This window comes from Scyliorhinus canicula, chromosome 11 (assembly GCF_902713615.1).
Source record: "Scyliorhinus canicula chromosome 11, sScyCan1.1, whole genome shotgun sequence".
Lineage (NCBI taxonomy): Eukaryota > Metazoa > Chordata > Chondrichthyes > Carcharhiniformes > Scyliorhinidae > Scyliorhinus > Scyliorhinus canicula.
The window spans coordinates 42,902,093-42,919,046 of record NC_052156.1 but is presented as its reverse complement, the minus strand read 5'-3'; the positions used below and the strand labels follow the sequence as shown (position 1 = coordinate 42,919,046).

The window sequence follows — 16,954 nt, the reverse complement described above, 5'->3', positions numbered from 1 at the left end:
TAACTCTACCAATCTTTGTATCATCCACAACTTACTAATCAGATCAATCCCGTTTTCCTCCAGATCATTTATATATACTACAAACAAGAGGTCCAGCACTGATCGCTGTGCAACACCACTTGTACAGATCTCCATTCTGAAAACACTCTCCACCGCTACTCTGTCTTTATAGCCAAGCAAGTTTTGTATCATTAGTCAGCCACCCCAAATCCCACGTGATTTGAATTTTTGTACCAGTCTGCCATGTGGGACCTTGACAAATGCCTTACCAAGGTCCATATAAACTACATCCACAGTCTTTCCCTCATCAGTTTTCTTTGTCACCTCTTCAAAGATATGACCTTCCCCATACAAAACCATACTGCCTGTCACTAACTCGTCCAATTTCCTCCAAATGTGCATATATCCTGTCCCTCGGAATATTACTAGGCATACCTTTGTTCCACTTTGATTCTGCCTTCTGTGTATTTGCCTGTCTGCCCCTATCAAGTTCCTTGACTCTAGACATTTAACACAACCTCATCGATCTCCCAATTGTCAAGGTTTCTACTAATAAGCTATTCACATCTGATTCTATCTAAATGCCTTTTAATCCCATTACTGGGAGAGATGTATCTCATCCTGACTTTTGAGTAATGGCTACCGCTCTTGCTAGGTAGATTCCTACTGGTTGCTGGGCAGGTTGCAACCTATTATCTCTTGTTAAATTTGTGTTCCTGCTATTACTAGGCAAATCAAAGACAATATAAGAAATGAAAGAGAACATGCTGGAAATCTCAGCACGTCTGGCAGCATCTGTAGGGAGAGAAAAGAGCTAACGTTTCAAGTCCGATAATCTTTGTCTAAACTAGAGGGCGGTATTCTCCGCCGGCTCCAAAAATCGCGGAGGCCATTGTGAACTCGGCCGAGGTTCACGACGGCCTCGGGGCCCGCTCCCCGCACCTAATTCACCCCCACCCGGGGGGCTAGGAGCGGACCCCCGTCGTTCCCTGCCGCGACCTCGGCCGCCGGAAATGATGCCCGAACGGCGCTTCGCGGATGTCATCCGCGCATGCGCAGGAACCCGCGCATGCGCGGATGACATCAGCGCGCAGACGACACGAAACCCACGCATGCCGGTGTCTGTCTTTTCTCCACCGCCGCCCGGCAAAGACGTGGCGGCTTGATCTTGCCAGGCGGCGGAGGGGAAAGAGTTGCGTCCGTTTGGACGCAGGCCCGACGATCGGTGGGCACCGATCGCGGGCCTGTCCCCTCTGGAGCACAGTCGCGGTGCTCCCGTCCCAAACGGGCATCCGCGCGCACGTTACGAATGCAGCGACCATGTGTGGTTGCTGCCGTGGTGAAACGGGCAGTGAAGGGCCGGCCACCGGCCCATCAGCTCGGAGAATCGCCGTTCGCCGTGAAAAACGGCGAGCGACGATTTTTCCGAGGGGGGGGCGGGGAGGAGAATTGTGGGGGTTGCCAGGAGGGGCGTTAAAAAATGTTGGGAGGCCCTCCCACGATTCACCCACGCCACGTGGGGAGTGGAGAATTCCGCCCCAGCGTACCCCCGTTACAATAAAGCTACCAATATAAGAATGTTAGGAGAGGAGTAGGACCACATGGCCCACAAACATGCCTGCACCATTCAATACAATCATGGTGATCTTGGGCCTCAAACTCATTTTTCCGCTGCTCCCAGATTCCTTAATTCTGAGTCACCAAAATCTGTGTACCCCAGCCTTAAAATTAATCCTCATGAAGCATCTACAAACCTCCGGCGTAGACCAATCCTAGGATTCATATCTCATTGAGCGAAGTAATTATCTGCATCTCAGTCCTAAATGTTTTGCCCCTTATTCTGAGACAGTGCACGTGTTTGAGGTTTTCTGACCAATGTAAACAATCTCTGTGCCCAACCCTATAAAGTCCCTTCAGAACTTTGTATGTTTCAATGAGATCACCTCTTACTCTTCTAAACACCAAAGAAAATAAGCCCAATTTATTCAGCCTCTGATCATAGGACAAACCCCTCACCCCAGGGACGATTTTGGTGACAAATCACTGCCTCCAATGCAGGTATACCCTTTCTTAAATGTGGAGACCAAAATTGCACATACTACTCCAGATACGGTCTCACCGAAGCCCTGCACAACGGCAACAAGACCTCTTTGTTCTTGTATTCCAATCCCTTTGCAAAGACCAAAATGCTATTTGCCTTCCTAATTGCTTGCTGCGTCTGCATGCCGCATGGTGGCACAGTGATTAACACTGCTGCCTCACAGCACCAGGGACCCGGTTCAATTCTGGTCTTGGGTGACTGCGTGGAGTTTGCACCTACTCCCAGCGTCAGTGTGGGTTTCCCCCGGGTGCTTTGGCTTCCTCCCACAGTCCAAAGATGAGCAGGTTAGGTGGATTAGCCATGCTAAATTTACCCCTTGGTGTTCAGGGATGTGCAGTTTAGGTTATAGGGATAGGGTGGGGTCGGGTGGGCAGCAGAGTGGACCTGGGTAGAGTGTTCCTACGGAGGGTTGGTGCAGACTCAATGGGTTGAATGGCCTGCTTCTACACTGTAGAGATTCTATGATTGTGTTCCTTGTAAAACACATCCAAATCCCTTTGAACATGGACACGTCTAAGTTTCTCACCTTGTACATAATATTCTGCTTTCCTATTCTTAAGGCCAAAGTGAATAACTTCACACTTACCTATAGTATATATTCCATCTACCATCTTGTTGCCCACTCACCCACTTGTCTCCATCTCTCTGCAACCTCTGTGCCCTTCCCTGCAGCTTACCTTTCCACCTAGCTTGGTACTACAGGTTGAGCATCCCTTATTCAAAATGCTTGGGGCCGAGATTGTCTCAGAGTCTGAAATTTTTTGAATTTTGGAATCCGAAGCTGCAAAGACCCTCGTACACTGCTCAGAGACACCAGTCGGTGCTGTGTTTGAAGTGTGGGGTGGGAGTCCGCGTCTTCCCTCCCGACAGGAAATCAGATGCCGGATTCAACTCTTGTGGTGCAACAAACTTGGGCCGTCAATTGGAAGGATACACACACGCATGTGTGTTCGTACACAGTGCTAGGAAAACTAAGCACTCAAAATACGATTTCAGCGCTCGAGAAAAAGTGTGGGTTTCAGAGCTTTTTGAATTTCGAATAAGGGCTACTCAACCTGTATCATCAAATATAGATACATTACTCTGTTTCTTCATCCAAGTCATCAATGGAGATTATAAATGGGTGATGTCCTAGCACTGATATGTGTGACACTCCACTATTCACTGCCTGCCAATGAAAAATCCCCATTTATGCTCAGTGTCTGTTTTCTATCCGTAAACTAATCCTCAATCCATTAAACATGAAAGGAGCAGCACGGTAGCAGTGGGCTTAATTGTGCTGCTCTTTCCAAGGGCCGGTGCAGACTCGATGGGCCACATGGCTTCTTCCTGCACTGTAAATTCTATGATTCGATGAAAGATTTTAAGTCCAATACAAGAAGCACACAACACGAAACAGGGCAACTGTATTTTAATAACTGGTCACTTCAATACTTACACAACACATTTGATATTTGAACTTGAAAGTGGGATTCTCACATGGAGCTAAAATTTATTCAAACAAATTTGCAGCAAGAAATATTCAGTTCTTCGAGATTTCTTTCTGCCAATGTTGCTTCCCCTTAAAGTCAGGACAGTGGGAAAAATTGGCTCACAACAATTTATCCTTTCCATTCAGAAATGACTGGCAAAAGGTCAGGACTGGCACTAACAATATTTTCTCCTTCCTGGGATGGAGCATTTCAATGATGTATTACACATCAAAAGCCATGACAAAAAAAAAGTCTACCCAGTCAGGGAGGAGGAGACCAAATCAGCAGAATATGAGTATTACATTGACCAAATCAGCAGAATGTGAGTGTTACATTGACCCATCATTCAAATCCCTGCACCTCTTATGATCCAAGTTAGAAACTAGCCGAGATTGATGACATGAAGACTTCCTCTGTCTGCTTGAGAATGAGGGAACCAACACAACGTGAAATTGTGTTGTCTCATCTAAATTCCTTGTGGATGTGGTCATAGCACAAAATTTCCCTTAAATTGACAAAAGTAATGGAAACTTGACATTGATATATGGCTTGTTATTGAGTGCACAACTAATGCATATTATGAGGAAAATAAGGACAGCTTTATTATGCTGCTGGCCAGGCTATAACTGACTTGGAATGCTTAAAATGGGAAAGTTTTCCATGGTTCACACCGTTATCCTTTAAGTTGACGCCCAAGAAAGCCCCCTGCCGCCCTCCCAACCCCACATAGCTACAATTTTAATGTGAGCATCCATGTTCTTCCTCACTTACACCTTTGGGCTGCTTCTTGCAAAATTTTATGTTAATTTTCTATTTACCTATACTGCCCAAGGCACCAAATGGGGCCATCTGACAATTGTCATGTAACATAGAATGAATATACTGGTGCTTAAGATCTCAGACGAACCCCAACACACCTTGCCTACATGGCCCATATAACCTGGCATCATTCCCTTAACTCTATTCAACAAGTCACCAGTCTGGGAAACCTATTTCTTCTTTTGGTAAATAAAATTTCACCATTCACTAAAATTCTGGCACATTATTTCACTTGGGGATGTTATACTGCATTGCCAATCTCTATCTTTTGAGACAAGATTCTCATTTGGGTTAGTAGACAATATGCATTGAGAATGATCTGTTCTGTAAAATGTTTTTGCATTTAATTAAAGCCAATATGGTCAGTAAGCGCATTTGAAAATTATACTAAGAGGTTGAAGAATTCTTCAGTGTTTTAACTGTTGAAAATAACTCCTTAACTGAGATCTTTCTAGACTGAACTTGAATTGATTACCAGGTGTAATTTCAGTTAAGGCGGCACAGTGGCTAGCACTGCTGCATCACGGCGCTGAGGACCCGGGTTTGATCCGGCCCTACGTCACTGTCCATGTGGAGTTTGCGTGAGTCTCACCTTCACAACCCAAAGATGTGTAGGGTAGGTGAATTGGCCATGTGAAGGTGCGTGGGAAAAAAATTATAATTGGATATTCTAAATTTTAAAAGAGTTAAAAAAAAGTTATTTCAATTAAAAGAAATCTTACCAGAGTTTACATTGTTTGAGTTGCTGCTTTTAGCTGAGATATCCACTTCAGTCTCAGTTACAGACTGCTTTGACTTCTGCTTGTAAGAAAAGCATTTATTTAAAACAAATGCAAAACACCTATGTAGAACTATACTATACTTCATTCATGCAACCAGAGAAACAACAAGCTTCAATGTATCGTGCAATGCTCATTAAAAATGAACATGCAGTAAAGCAGATGAAAATATAAAGTACAAATAGCTGCAACTTAATTCAAAAAGCTTTCAAAGAACAAGAAAAGCAATGTAACTGGACCTCTATTGAACCAATTTTTGTTACCTTGGCTTGCTACAATAAAAGAACAGAAGAGTTTCATTATTTAATAGACAAAGCCATAGCTTCATAGGACTAAGACTGATATAATTATTTAATTATATACAAGTACAAACAAAATATTAAATATAATCATAATTGAAGAATGACATTGCCTTATTTATAATTCTAGTAAGTTCTAGTATTTTTACTAAAACATACACATGTATTTTAGATATGTACAATTCTGTAACAGGGACAGTAATCAAAACCTCACAAAATATAATTTACCTTTCGTGCTAAAATCTTCCTCCTCTTCTTCTCTTCCTCTGATCCATGATGAGACTGTGCCCGTGCCAGCCTTTTATGCCGATGAATCTTTTGGAATAAAGACAAATGGAAAAATTAGCTCTTGGTAGCATTAAAGGGCAGCACGGCAGCACAGTGGGCAGAACTGTTGCTTCACAGCCCCAGGGTCCCAGGTTCAATTCCCGGCCTGGGTCACTGTCTGTGCGGAGTCTGCACGTTCTCCCTGTGTCTGCGTGGGTTTCCTCTGAGTGCTCTGATTTCTTTCCACAAGTCCCGAAAGACATGCTGTTAGGTCATTTGGGCATTCTGAATTTTCTCTCTGTGTGCCCGAACAGGCGCCGGAATGTGGTGACTCGGGGCTTTTCACAGTGGCTTTGTTGCAGTGTTAAAGGAATGCTTGCCTTGATACTTTATCACTTTAGATATGGATTGTAATATCAGAGATTTAGATGAGGCTGTTACACACAGCATGATGCAAATATAATTTGACCAAGTCATATGGTACTCGGGCAAAGACCAAGCACATCATTGATAACTTGATGCCCTTTAACATTCCTCCCAAAAACAAAATCTAAAAACGGAAAGAAACGTGCAGATACAATCAAAATTATATTTCTAATATTATGAGTAACTTTCGACAGTAGGATCCAAGGTAGACATGTACTTTAGGTTTGAAATGATAATTGCTCTTGCAGTTGTGGCATAATTGACATTTCTGGACATATTATTGACTTGTAACATTATAGTTTGTGTTGCTTTATTCAAAATGTGGAGATGCCGGCATTGGACTGGGGTGGGCACAGGAAGAAGTCTTATAACACCAGGTTAAAGTCCAACAGGCTTGTTTTGAGTTACCAGCTTTCGGAGTGCAGCTCCTTCCTCAGGTGAATGAAGAGGTGGGTTCCATAAACACATGTACAGACAAATTCAATGGTGCAAAATGATACTTTGTTTTATTCAAAGTATGGGTTTGCGTAACTCACAGCTTTCTGTTCTTCGTTTAGCCTTTTCTCCATGCACTCTTTTGCTGTTTTTAATGCCTCCTTCAGCTTAGTAGGCATCTACCACAAAAAATAACATTTCTAAATAAATGGTCTGGTTCCTTTATCAGCCTTTACATAGATAAATGGCATCAATTTAAGCTGCTTTCCTGGGGAAAAAAACCTATTTCCCCAAAAATAAAAAAATAAAAATTAATTTACTCTTTTTACCATTTTTGTAACTCATTAACTGAAATTGAATTGTTTCACATCCACATGCTTTTTTTTAAAAAAGCAAAAAGCATAGGAACAGGAACATGCCATTCTTTCCTTCGAGCTTCAATTAAGCAATGGTAGATCTATACATAAACTCCATTCATAATGTAAATTGAATGTTTAGTAGCGGCTTCATAAGATTTATACGGAACCCTGCAACCAATATGAGGAACATGGCTCTATGCGATAATTATGAGCAATATTAAAAAGGATAACCACTCAATAAGTTTTACTGCATGCAAGGAAATATTGGAAACTGAAACAATCATTGAATGTTATATACTACATGGATAGCCATTCAAAATTAGTGCTTTAATTTTACTGAAAGTATTATTAGAATAAAGAAAATTAGAGGAGATCCACCGAATTTATTTTCTGCAAAATATGAGCAATTGCCAAGAAAAAGGCATTCCTAGAACATAGTGAGAGCTCAAATTGCCTTTAAGTTAAATTATTTTACTAGAGTATACCAGAAACATATTAAATCTCATAAAGAATTAAAAGCAACAATTGTACCAACATAGAAATGATTCAAACAAAACAACAGCTAGCAATTATTAAAAGTAATGATGCCTCAAACTTACAGGCTCACCTTCAAGCACTTATACATCTGACCTTGACTTCATAATACTTGGGCTACTATTTCAGCAGGTAACAGCACAGCAAGAGTAACAGAGAATTCACCATACATGCATCTACCTCTTTAATAATTTCTAACCGGCCTTTATTTCTATGGGGAGAACAAGGGAACTAAAAGGCAGGAAATAAAAATAAAAATGCTGGAAATACTCAGCAGGTCAGGCAGCATCTGTGGAAAAAGAGTGTTAACATTTCAGCTCGAGATGACCTTATATTGGAACTGACGAAAAATAGAAATGTAACAATTTTTGGAGTCTAAATTTCAAATCTGGGACACGGTCAAATTACCACACAAGATGCAAAAATACTGGCCGTTTGGAATTTTATGGAACCCGCCACAAGAAAAGAAATATTATGGTCTGTGGATTGGATTCCTGCCGAACCTTAACAATGTGGTAGCACCACTCAGAGCTCTTAAAGAGGAACAAGCTCTCTAACTGGGCAGAGGACTGCAAAACAGCATTCAAACATTTAACAAAACAAGTTGCTGTACCAAATTACAACAAGCAATTAAAATGGCTGTGGATGCTAGTGACATTGGTGTGGGAGCTGTATTGTAGCAGAAGGCGAACTTGGTATTAAGACCATAAGACATAGGAGTGGAAGTAAGGCCATTCGGCCCATCGAGTCCACTCCGCCATTCAATCATGGCTGATGGGCATTTCAACTCCACCTACCAGCATTCTCCCCGTAGCCCTTAATTCCTCGCGACATCAAGAATTTATCTATCTCTGCCTTGGAGCCATTTAGCGTCCCGGCCTCCACTGCACTCCGCGGCAATGAATTCCACAGGCCCACCACTCTCTGGCTGAAGAAATGTCTCCGCATTTCTGTTCTGAATTTACCCCCTCTAATTCTAAGGCTGTGCCCACGGGTCCTCGTCTCCTCGCCTTACGGAAACAGTTTCTTTGCATCCACCCTTTCTAAGCCATGTATTATCTTGTAAGTTTCTATTAGATCTCCCCTTAACCTTCTAAACTCCAATGAATACAATCCCAGGATCCTCAGCCGTTCATCATATGTTAGACCCGCCATTCCAGGGATCATCCGTGTGAATCTCCGCTGGACACGCTCCAGTGCCAGTATGTCCTTCCTGAGATGTGGGGCCCAAAACTGGACACAGTACTCCAAATGGGGCCTAACCAGAGCCTTATAAAGGCTAATTGAGAGATATTGAGAAATCTGTTGGCCAATTTTCGAGGAAATTAAATTGTCACCAACAAAAATATTCCACCATTGAAAAGGAGACTTTAAGGTGGGTACTGGAGGCAGCACGGTGGCGCAGTGAGTAGCACTGCTGCCTCACGGCGCCGAGGTCCCAGGTTCGATCCCGGCTCTGGGTCACTGTCCGTGTGGAGTTTGCACATTCTCCCCGTGTTTGCGTGGGTTTCGCCCCCACAACCCAAAAAAAAGGTGCAAGCTAGGTGGATTGGCCACTCTAAATTGCCCCTTAATTGGAAAAATGATTGGGTACACTAAATTTATAAAAAAAAAAAAAAAGGTGGGTACTGGCATTACAACATTGAGATTAACGTTGCCAGTAATCCTGCAGAAACAATCATATATACAGATCATAACACCCTAAAGTTTCTGGAAAAACTTTGAAATCGGAATACAAGATTGGAACCTGTTGTTTAAACAATTTCATTTCAAAATCATTAATGTGGCTGGCAGAACGAACATCACTGCAGACACTTTATCACAATGATAAGAGAGACTTTTGGGAACACTGGGGAAAATATTCTCTGCAGTATAATTTTATTGTTAACTCATGCTCTTAAATCTTTGTAATGATTATGAGATAGAACGGCTAAGAAATAATTGAGAAATGAAAGCATCTTCCAAATTAAACGTTTTATTTTTAAAAAGAGGGGATAAGGTTAGCAGTGAACGTGAGATGCAAACAAAATAACAGACTAGTAACAAGACTAGCCGGCGTCCAGACAAAATACGATACACAAAATGGCCAGTAACTAGAGTCTTGAGACACTGAGTTATAAATGGCCATATCAGAACAATTGTTTACCAGAGATCAATGGGGGGTTATATAAATGGCAACTTTAACGCCAAGGAATTTGAGAGAGGTAGTCAGTCGAATCCACAGGATGGCATATCAAGAGAGCTGAACAGTTATCTCTCTAGCACCCTTAGTTGGGGAAGGTGGTAGTCTTCATGCAACAGTCAGTTTACCTTATTATCCGAACCACGAGACATATTCCATCTAACATTTAGAGCCATGGCACATTGCAGATAATCTCTTGAAAAGATGCAGTTTTGTGCCTTCGCTGAATCAGGAAGAGACATTTTCCCAGACTTGGTCACCTAAGTGTGGCAACTATTAGCTGGATTTGACCCTATGGAGCTACTAAAATTGGATGTTGCTTGGGTATGGGGCTGCCCCAGTGAGTTCAGAGAGTGTGGGTATATCGTGGGAACAAGAGGGTAACTTCAGATAAAATGGTGTATTTAGTTCAGTTAGTTCAGTGTTTTTCAAACTTGTTTTCCGGGGACCCATTTTTACGAACTGGCCGACCTTTGCGGCCCACCGTTGCAAAATCTGCGCATGCGCACCGATGAGAGGTTGTGCCAAAATCAAATATGGTCTCGGCCTTTTTGAAGGCCGCTCGAAGCCAGCATTGTTAAAAGCCGGCTGCTGTGGCTGTTGCCCAATCGGGAGCGTCGTGACAGATGGCTCCGCGACCCTCCTGACACATGCCCACGACCCACCCACGGGCCGCGACCCCGACTTTGAAAATGCCTGACTTAGTTATTCATTTACTTAAGTACAAATTAGTCTTTTGTCGTGTGTGTTTTCCTTTTCTTCTACTTTAATAAATATTCTTTAATTGTTTACACAATGACAGGTCTGATTCCTCACTGGGTTGTACATGGTTCCTCACATTATTCCAAATAAATATACACCACTAAGAACCAGTGTTCTTCTTCAAGTTATCCTTCGGGGTTTTGAGATACCCTCGTAGGTAACATCAGCGGGGTTCTTAGTATTAAGGAAGGAAGGGACAAAGATTTCTAATGCCTTTACACTGATCAATCGTTAGGATTATATATTTACATTTAAAAAGACACAGCGAGCACGTCTTTCCCAATATCCTCGCAGATAATTTTAAACTTGTAAAGAACCTGGAATGTATAGAATAAAGAAAGTGGAATATACTGCCACAAGGAATAGCTGAGGCAAATAGTATAGATTGAAATAAATGTTGGCACAACCCGAGATGCCCACATCCCATGAATAATAAACATTTTTAAGGGGAAATAAGGTAAGCACAAGGGAAAAAGGAATAGACGGTTATGATTATAGGATTTGAATAAGAGGGACTACAGGAGCCTCGTGTGAAGCATAATAACTGGTATAGAGATGTTGGGCCAAAAGGCCCTGCTTCAGGATTGCAGACTTGATGTAACCTTGGGGCTGTTTAGCACAGGGCTAAATCGCTGGTCTTTGAAGCAGACCAAGGCAGGCCAGCAGCACGGTTCGATTCCCGTAACAGCCTTCCGAACAGGCGCCAGAATGTGGCGACTAGGGGCTTTTTACAGTAACTTCATTTGAAGCCTACTTGTGACAATAAGCGATTTTCATTTTTTCATTTCACTTGTCAAAACTGATTGGAAAACAATCCATCAAAGTGTTTAAGAGGGGGCACTTAGATTTGATTCAATTCTACCTAAAAATGTTGCATTCAGCAACTGCTGTCACATTGTAGTATTTAACAACATTGAAACAGTTCCTTTATTAACCTTGTATCGATTTTTTTTCTATTTTCCTATATTCTCAAACAAACATTGTAAAGTGTATAATGGCCCTACCTTAAATTGGGGCTTCTCAGCATTAAGCAGCAGAACATCAGCAAATAACCTGAAAGATGGGAATAACATCAGTTATTAAACGACAGCAAATAGGTAATGAGTTTCATTTCGAAGATTTACATCAGTTCTGCATTAAGTGATTGCTGCTATTCCTTGGCTCAATAAGACTAAACATACCTAAAGTATGCAAGTATTTAAAGACAAATATTGCAATGGTTTCTTTTAAAATGTAAAGGAGTAAGCTTACTTCCAACACATGTTTAATCTTAAACACCTAGTACTCCTTTATGATTTCCCCAATGGGAAGATAGTTATCCTCACAGCTTGGCTGCAGAGTTTACTACAATCATGCTGGGATACTGATGGATGAAATCACTTCAGTTATGGGCACAGGAGAGCATTCAATGCAATGCTGCAGTGTTGCCACCTACTGTGCTGCGACCCCAACTGTCCTGTAGCCAACGATTGATGACCTAGAGGTGATGCTGATGGGGACAGCCAATCACCGTATTCATGGCAAGGGCATGCATAACCCAGTTGTGAGGCCTCCCTTCCAATTACACACTGAGAAAATAAAGGGCATCTGGAAGGAGATCCTTGTTCAAAGCTCTTCCAAGTATGTTGAAGTTGTATAAAGAGATAATTTGGAGATTGGTGCTGCAACCTCCAAAGCAACAGTTTAGTATTCACGGTGAATGTTCCCATCTAGAATTTAGAACAGTACAGTACAGCACAGAACAGGCCCTTCAGCCCTCGATGTTGTGCCGAGCAATGATCACCCTACTCAAACTCACGTATCTACCCTATACCCGTAACCCAACAACTCCCCCTTAAACTTACTTTTTAGGACACTACGGGCAATTTAGCATGGCCAATCCACCTAACCCCGCACATCTTTGGACTGTGGGAGGAAACCGGAGCACCCGGAGGAAACCCACGCACACACGGGGAGGACGTGCAGACTCCGCACAGACAGTGACCCAGCCGGGAACCGAACCTGGGACCCTGGAGCTGTGAAGCATTGATCTGTCATACATTAGACTACAGTAGTTCCATAACTTCACAGATGCAGTGAGCACACTGGCAAGACCTTATACGGGTTGTGTTTTTGCAAAGAGAAGTCCTCCTTCAGGTGGCATTTGACCTGTATAAGAAGGGAGGCACATGGCACTTTCCTTATCCACTCATAAACTGTTGTATGCAGATGGACAGGCACCCACCCACACCATGAGGGATAGAGAATAGGAAATACAACAGAAGAACCACAGTAATCAATATTAGCTCATGTGATTTCCAGAATTTGAAAAGTCAAAGTCCAGAAGGGGTTTCCTTCATGGCGGAGTTCAGTCCAGATGAGTTCCCTGTTGGAGACACCAGCATGGATATCCTTGAAATGAATGCGATGCAGCACGATAGGATTTCTGTGCTTAGCGGGCGATAGCCAAAGACCTTTAAAATCAAACAGGCTATGAAGAGTTGAGACACGTTGACCAGCTGCGAGTCCTGCTATAGGTCTGTTTGATTAGTTCCTCAGACTGAAGGTTTCTAAGTTCTCAAAAGGAATATAAAGATTACAAAATGGTCCCACGTCTCACATGACCTTTCTCCACAATTATTTTAAGGGGGCGTTTATTTAGTCTGGGACTGGCTTTGGTTTCAGGACTGAGAATGCCCCAGCCAGTAGCTTTTGAAAGAATTACTATTCATATTGAGGATCTTGTGTCGGGGTGCCATGTCTGGGCAGACCCACTGCCTCTGCGAGATGGGTACGTTTATCAAGATGCAAATGACATCCAATGCCCCCACAATTGTCCCCTTTTGAAATGGATCCAGACAGTCCCAAATAATTAGATTGGTCTGTTAAAAGCCACCGCAGGAACAACGTGATTCAGTCTGCCGAGTGCTCTGGTTTCATGATTATAATATCCTTAAATAGAGTGTGAGATTCCATGAGATTCTTTTGAGGGGCGCACGGTGGAGCAGTGGTTAGCACTGCTGCCTACGGCACTGAGGACCCGGGTTCAGATCCCGGCACTGGATCACTGTCCATGTGGAGTTTGCACATTCTCCCCGTGTCTGCGTCGATTTACCCCCAGAACCCAAAGATGTGGTTAGGTGGATTGGCCACACTAAATTACCCCTTAATGGGAAAAAAATAATTGGGTGCTCTATATTTTTTTTAAAAGGAGGATTATTTTGTTCCAGTAACTCCTGTTGATAGTTTCCAGAATAAAGGGCAAATCCTGTGGTCATGTGATTTGTAGCAGCCACCTTGTTGGGTACAGCAGAAAGTCCATTTTATAAATAGCAACAACAGAAAAGCCTGTTGTCCACAGCTTAGATTTCTTTTATGTATTATTGAGGTAATATAAGAAAAGCCCCAGAATATGAATCTACAGGTCCTGTAGGGCAGGTTTTATGTTGAACCTCTGCCTGGTACAAATTTATGGTCTTTGCCCTTACACATAGTTTTCACCTGTACTTCTTCATCTAATTCACTACCTTGGCTGTTCATATCTGGCTATCACCATGTTGGTTCTGGGCTGTGGCAGTCTAGGAGGCAATTGCAGTGGCTTCACCCAGTTTCTTTATTTGTGCAGGAAAGTATTAGTGCTTAAAATTATGGTGGCATGCTGGAGTCACTGCATAGTGTTTGTCATATAACAGGCTAGTCTGTCACCAAGATGTGCTACAATACCTTACATTAAATGTAAAGTATGAAGGTCCGAGCCATTAAATCTTCAGTCGCCTACTATTTCACCATTTCTTAGATATTCTCATTTAAAATGAACTCCTTTAAGGGGTTGATATTCTATTGGTCACCCCCCTGCAAAGGTTTCTTTCCCTCTACTGAATGTAGTCCCGATATGTTTAATAAGATGACATTCAAGAAAGGGTTCAAAGAACATAAATAATTCATCATTTCAGGAAGGTGCATAATTGGTGTAGTACTCCCTCATATGGCTGGGGAAGCAGTTACAGTTCAAAGTCAAGGTTAACAATCCATTCAACGACTTCAACTGTCGCAAGTTGCAATGGTTCCTTTGCCACCAGCAGTCGACCTCTCATGTATTGGTAATAGTCTGCCACAGTCACTATTTGAGTGTTTGAATGGCCAATACAATAGAACATAGAACATTACAGCGCAGTACAGGCCCTTCGGCCCACGATGTTGCACCGTCCTGTGAAACCCTTCTAAAGTCCCTCTACACTATTCCCTTATCGTCCATATGCCTATCCAATGACCATTTGAATGTGTTTAGTGTTGGCGAGTCCACTACTGTTGCAGGCAGGGCATTCCACGCCCTTACTACTCTCTGAGTAAAGAACCTACCTCTGACATCTGTCCTATATCTATCTCCCCTCAATTTAAAGCTATGTCCCCTCGTGCTGGACATCACCATCCGAGGAAAAAGGCTCTCGATGTCCACCCTATCTAATCCTCTGATCATATTGTATGCCTCAATTAAGTCCCCTCTTAACCTTCTTCTCTCTAACGAAAACAGCCTCAAGTCTTTCAGCCTTTCCGCCTTTCCTCATATGATCTTCCCTCCATACTAGGCAACATTCTTGTAAATCTCCTCTGTACCCTTTCCAATGCTTCCACATCCTTCCTATAATGTGGCGACCAGAACTGCAACAATACTCCAAATGCGGCCGCACCAGAGTTTTGTACAACTGCAACATGACCTCATGGCTCCGAAACTCAATTCCTCTACCTATAAAAGCCAACACACTGTACGCCTTCTTAACAACCCTCTCAACCTGGGTGGCAACTTTCAGGGATCTATGGACATGGACACCGAGATCTCTCTGCTCGTCCACACTACCAAGAATCTTACCATTAGCCCAGTACTCTGCCTTCCTGTTATTCCTTCCAAAATGAATCACCTCACACTTTTCTGCATTAAACTCCATTTGCCACCTGTCAGCCCAGCTCTGCAGCTTATCTATGTCCCTCTGTAACTTGTAACATCCTTCTGCATTGTCCACAACTCCACCGACTTTAGTGTCATCTGCAAATTTACTCACCCATCCTACTATGCCCTCCTCCAGGTCATTTATAAAAATGACAAACAGCAACGGCCCCAAAACAGATCCTTGTGGCACACTACTAGTAACTGGACACCAGTCAGAGCATTTCCCATCAACCACCACTCTTTGTCTTCTATCAGCTAGCCAATTTCTGATCCAAACTGTTAAATCACCCTGAATCCCATGCCTCTGTATTTTCTGCAATAGCCTACCGTGGAGAACCTTATCAAACGCTTTATTGAAATCCATATACACCACATCAACTGCTTTACCCTCATCCACCTGTTTGGTCACCTTCTCGAAGAACTCAATGAGGTTTGTGAGGCACGACCTACCCTTCACAAAACCATGTTGACTATCTCTAATCAAATTATTCCTTTCCAGATGATTATACATCCTATCTCTTATAAACCTTTCCAAGACTTTTCCCACAACAGAAGTAAGGCTCACTGGTCTATAGTTACCGGGGTTAACGCTACTCCCCTTCTTGTACAAGGGGACAACATTTGCTATCCTCCAGTCCTCTGGCACTATTCCTGTAGACAAAGATGACTTAAAGATCAAAACCAAAGGCTCAGCAATCTCCTCCCTAGCTTCCCAGAGAATCCTAGGATAAATCCCATCCGGCCCAGGGGACTTATCTATTTTCACACTTTCCAGAATCGCTAACACCTCCTCCTTATGAACCTCAAGCCCTTCTAGTCTAGTAGCCTGTATCTCAGTAGTCTCCTCGACAACTTTGTCTTTTTCCTGTGTGAATACTGATGAAAAATACTCATTTAGCACCTCTCCTATCTCCTCGGACTCTACGCACACCTTCCCACTACGGTCCTTGACTGGCCCTACTCTTACCTTAGTCATTCTTTTATTCCTGACATACCTATAGAAAGCTTTAGGGTTATCCTTGATCCTACCTGCCAAAGACTTCTCATGTCCTCGCTTGGCTCTTCTTAGCGCTCTCTCTTTAGAGCCTTCCTAGCTAACTTGTAACTCTCAAGCGACCCAACTGAACCATCACATCTCATCTTCACATAAGCCTCCTTCTTCCTCTTGACAAGTGTTTCAACTGCTTTAGTAACCCATGGTTCCCTCACTCGACCACTTCCTCCCTGCCTAACAGGTACATACTTATCAAGGACACAGTAGCTGTTCCTTGAACATGCTCCACATTTCCATTGTGTCCATCCCCTGCAGTTTTCCTCTCCAGGCGATGCATCCTAAGTCTTGCCTCATCGCATCATAATTGCCTTTCCTCCAGCAATAACTCTTGCCCTGCGGTTTATACCTATCCCTTTCCATCGCTAAAGTAAACGTAATCGAATTGTGGTCACTATCACCAAAATGCTCACCTACCTCCAAATCTAACGCCTGTCCTGGTTCATTACCCAGTACCAAATCCAATACGGCCTCGCCTCTTGTTGGCCTATCTACATACTGCATCAGGAAACCCTCCTGCACACATTGGACAAAAACGGATCCA

At 42.8% G+C, this 16,954-nt stretch overlaps 1 protein-coding gene across 6 annotated transcripts in view; it reads right to left on the bottom strand.

The window, feature by feature from the left end:
- pxk (PX domain containing serine/threonine kinase) overlaps positions 1-16,954 on the bottom strand; it is a 93,566-nt gene that overhangs the window by 26,027 nt on the left and 50,585 nt on the right. For 4 of the 6 annotated variants that reach the window (XR_005462221.1, XM_038810509.1, XM_038810512.1 and 1 more), the window contains exons 13-17: positions 11,440-11,488; positions 6,700-6,777; positions 5,699-5,785; positions 5,435-5,443; positions 5,115-5,190 (exon numbers count right to left, since the gene is read on the bottom strand). Coding sequence is in view for 5 of the 6 variants with exons in the window: in XM_038810509.1 (XP_038666437.1) it covers positions 5,115-5,190; positions 5,435-5,443; positions 5,699-5,785; positions 6,700-6,777; positions 11,440-11,488 (299 nt within the window). In the remaining variant the exon portion in view is untranslated. Of the gene's footprint in view, positions 1-5,114; positions 5,194-5,434; positions 5,444-5,698; positions 5,786-6,699; positions 6,778-11,439; positions 11,489-16,954 lie in introns of all 6 variants that reach the window. The other 2 variants (XM_038810507.1, XM_038810508.1) reach the window with 2 other exon arrangements.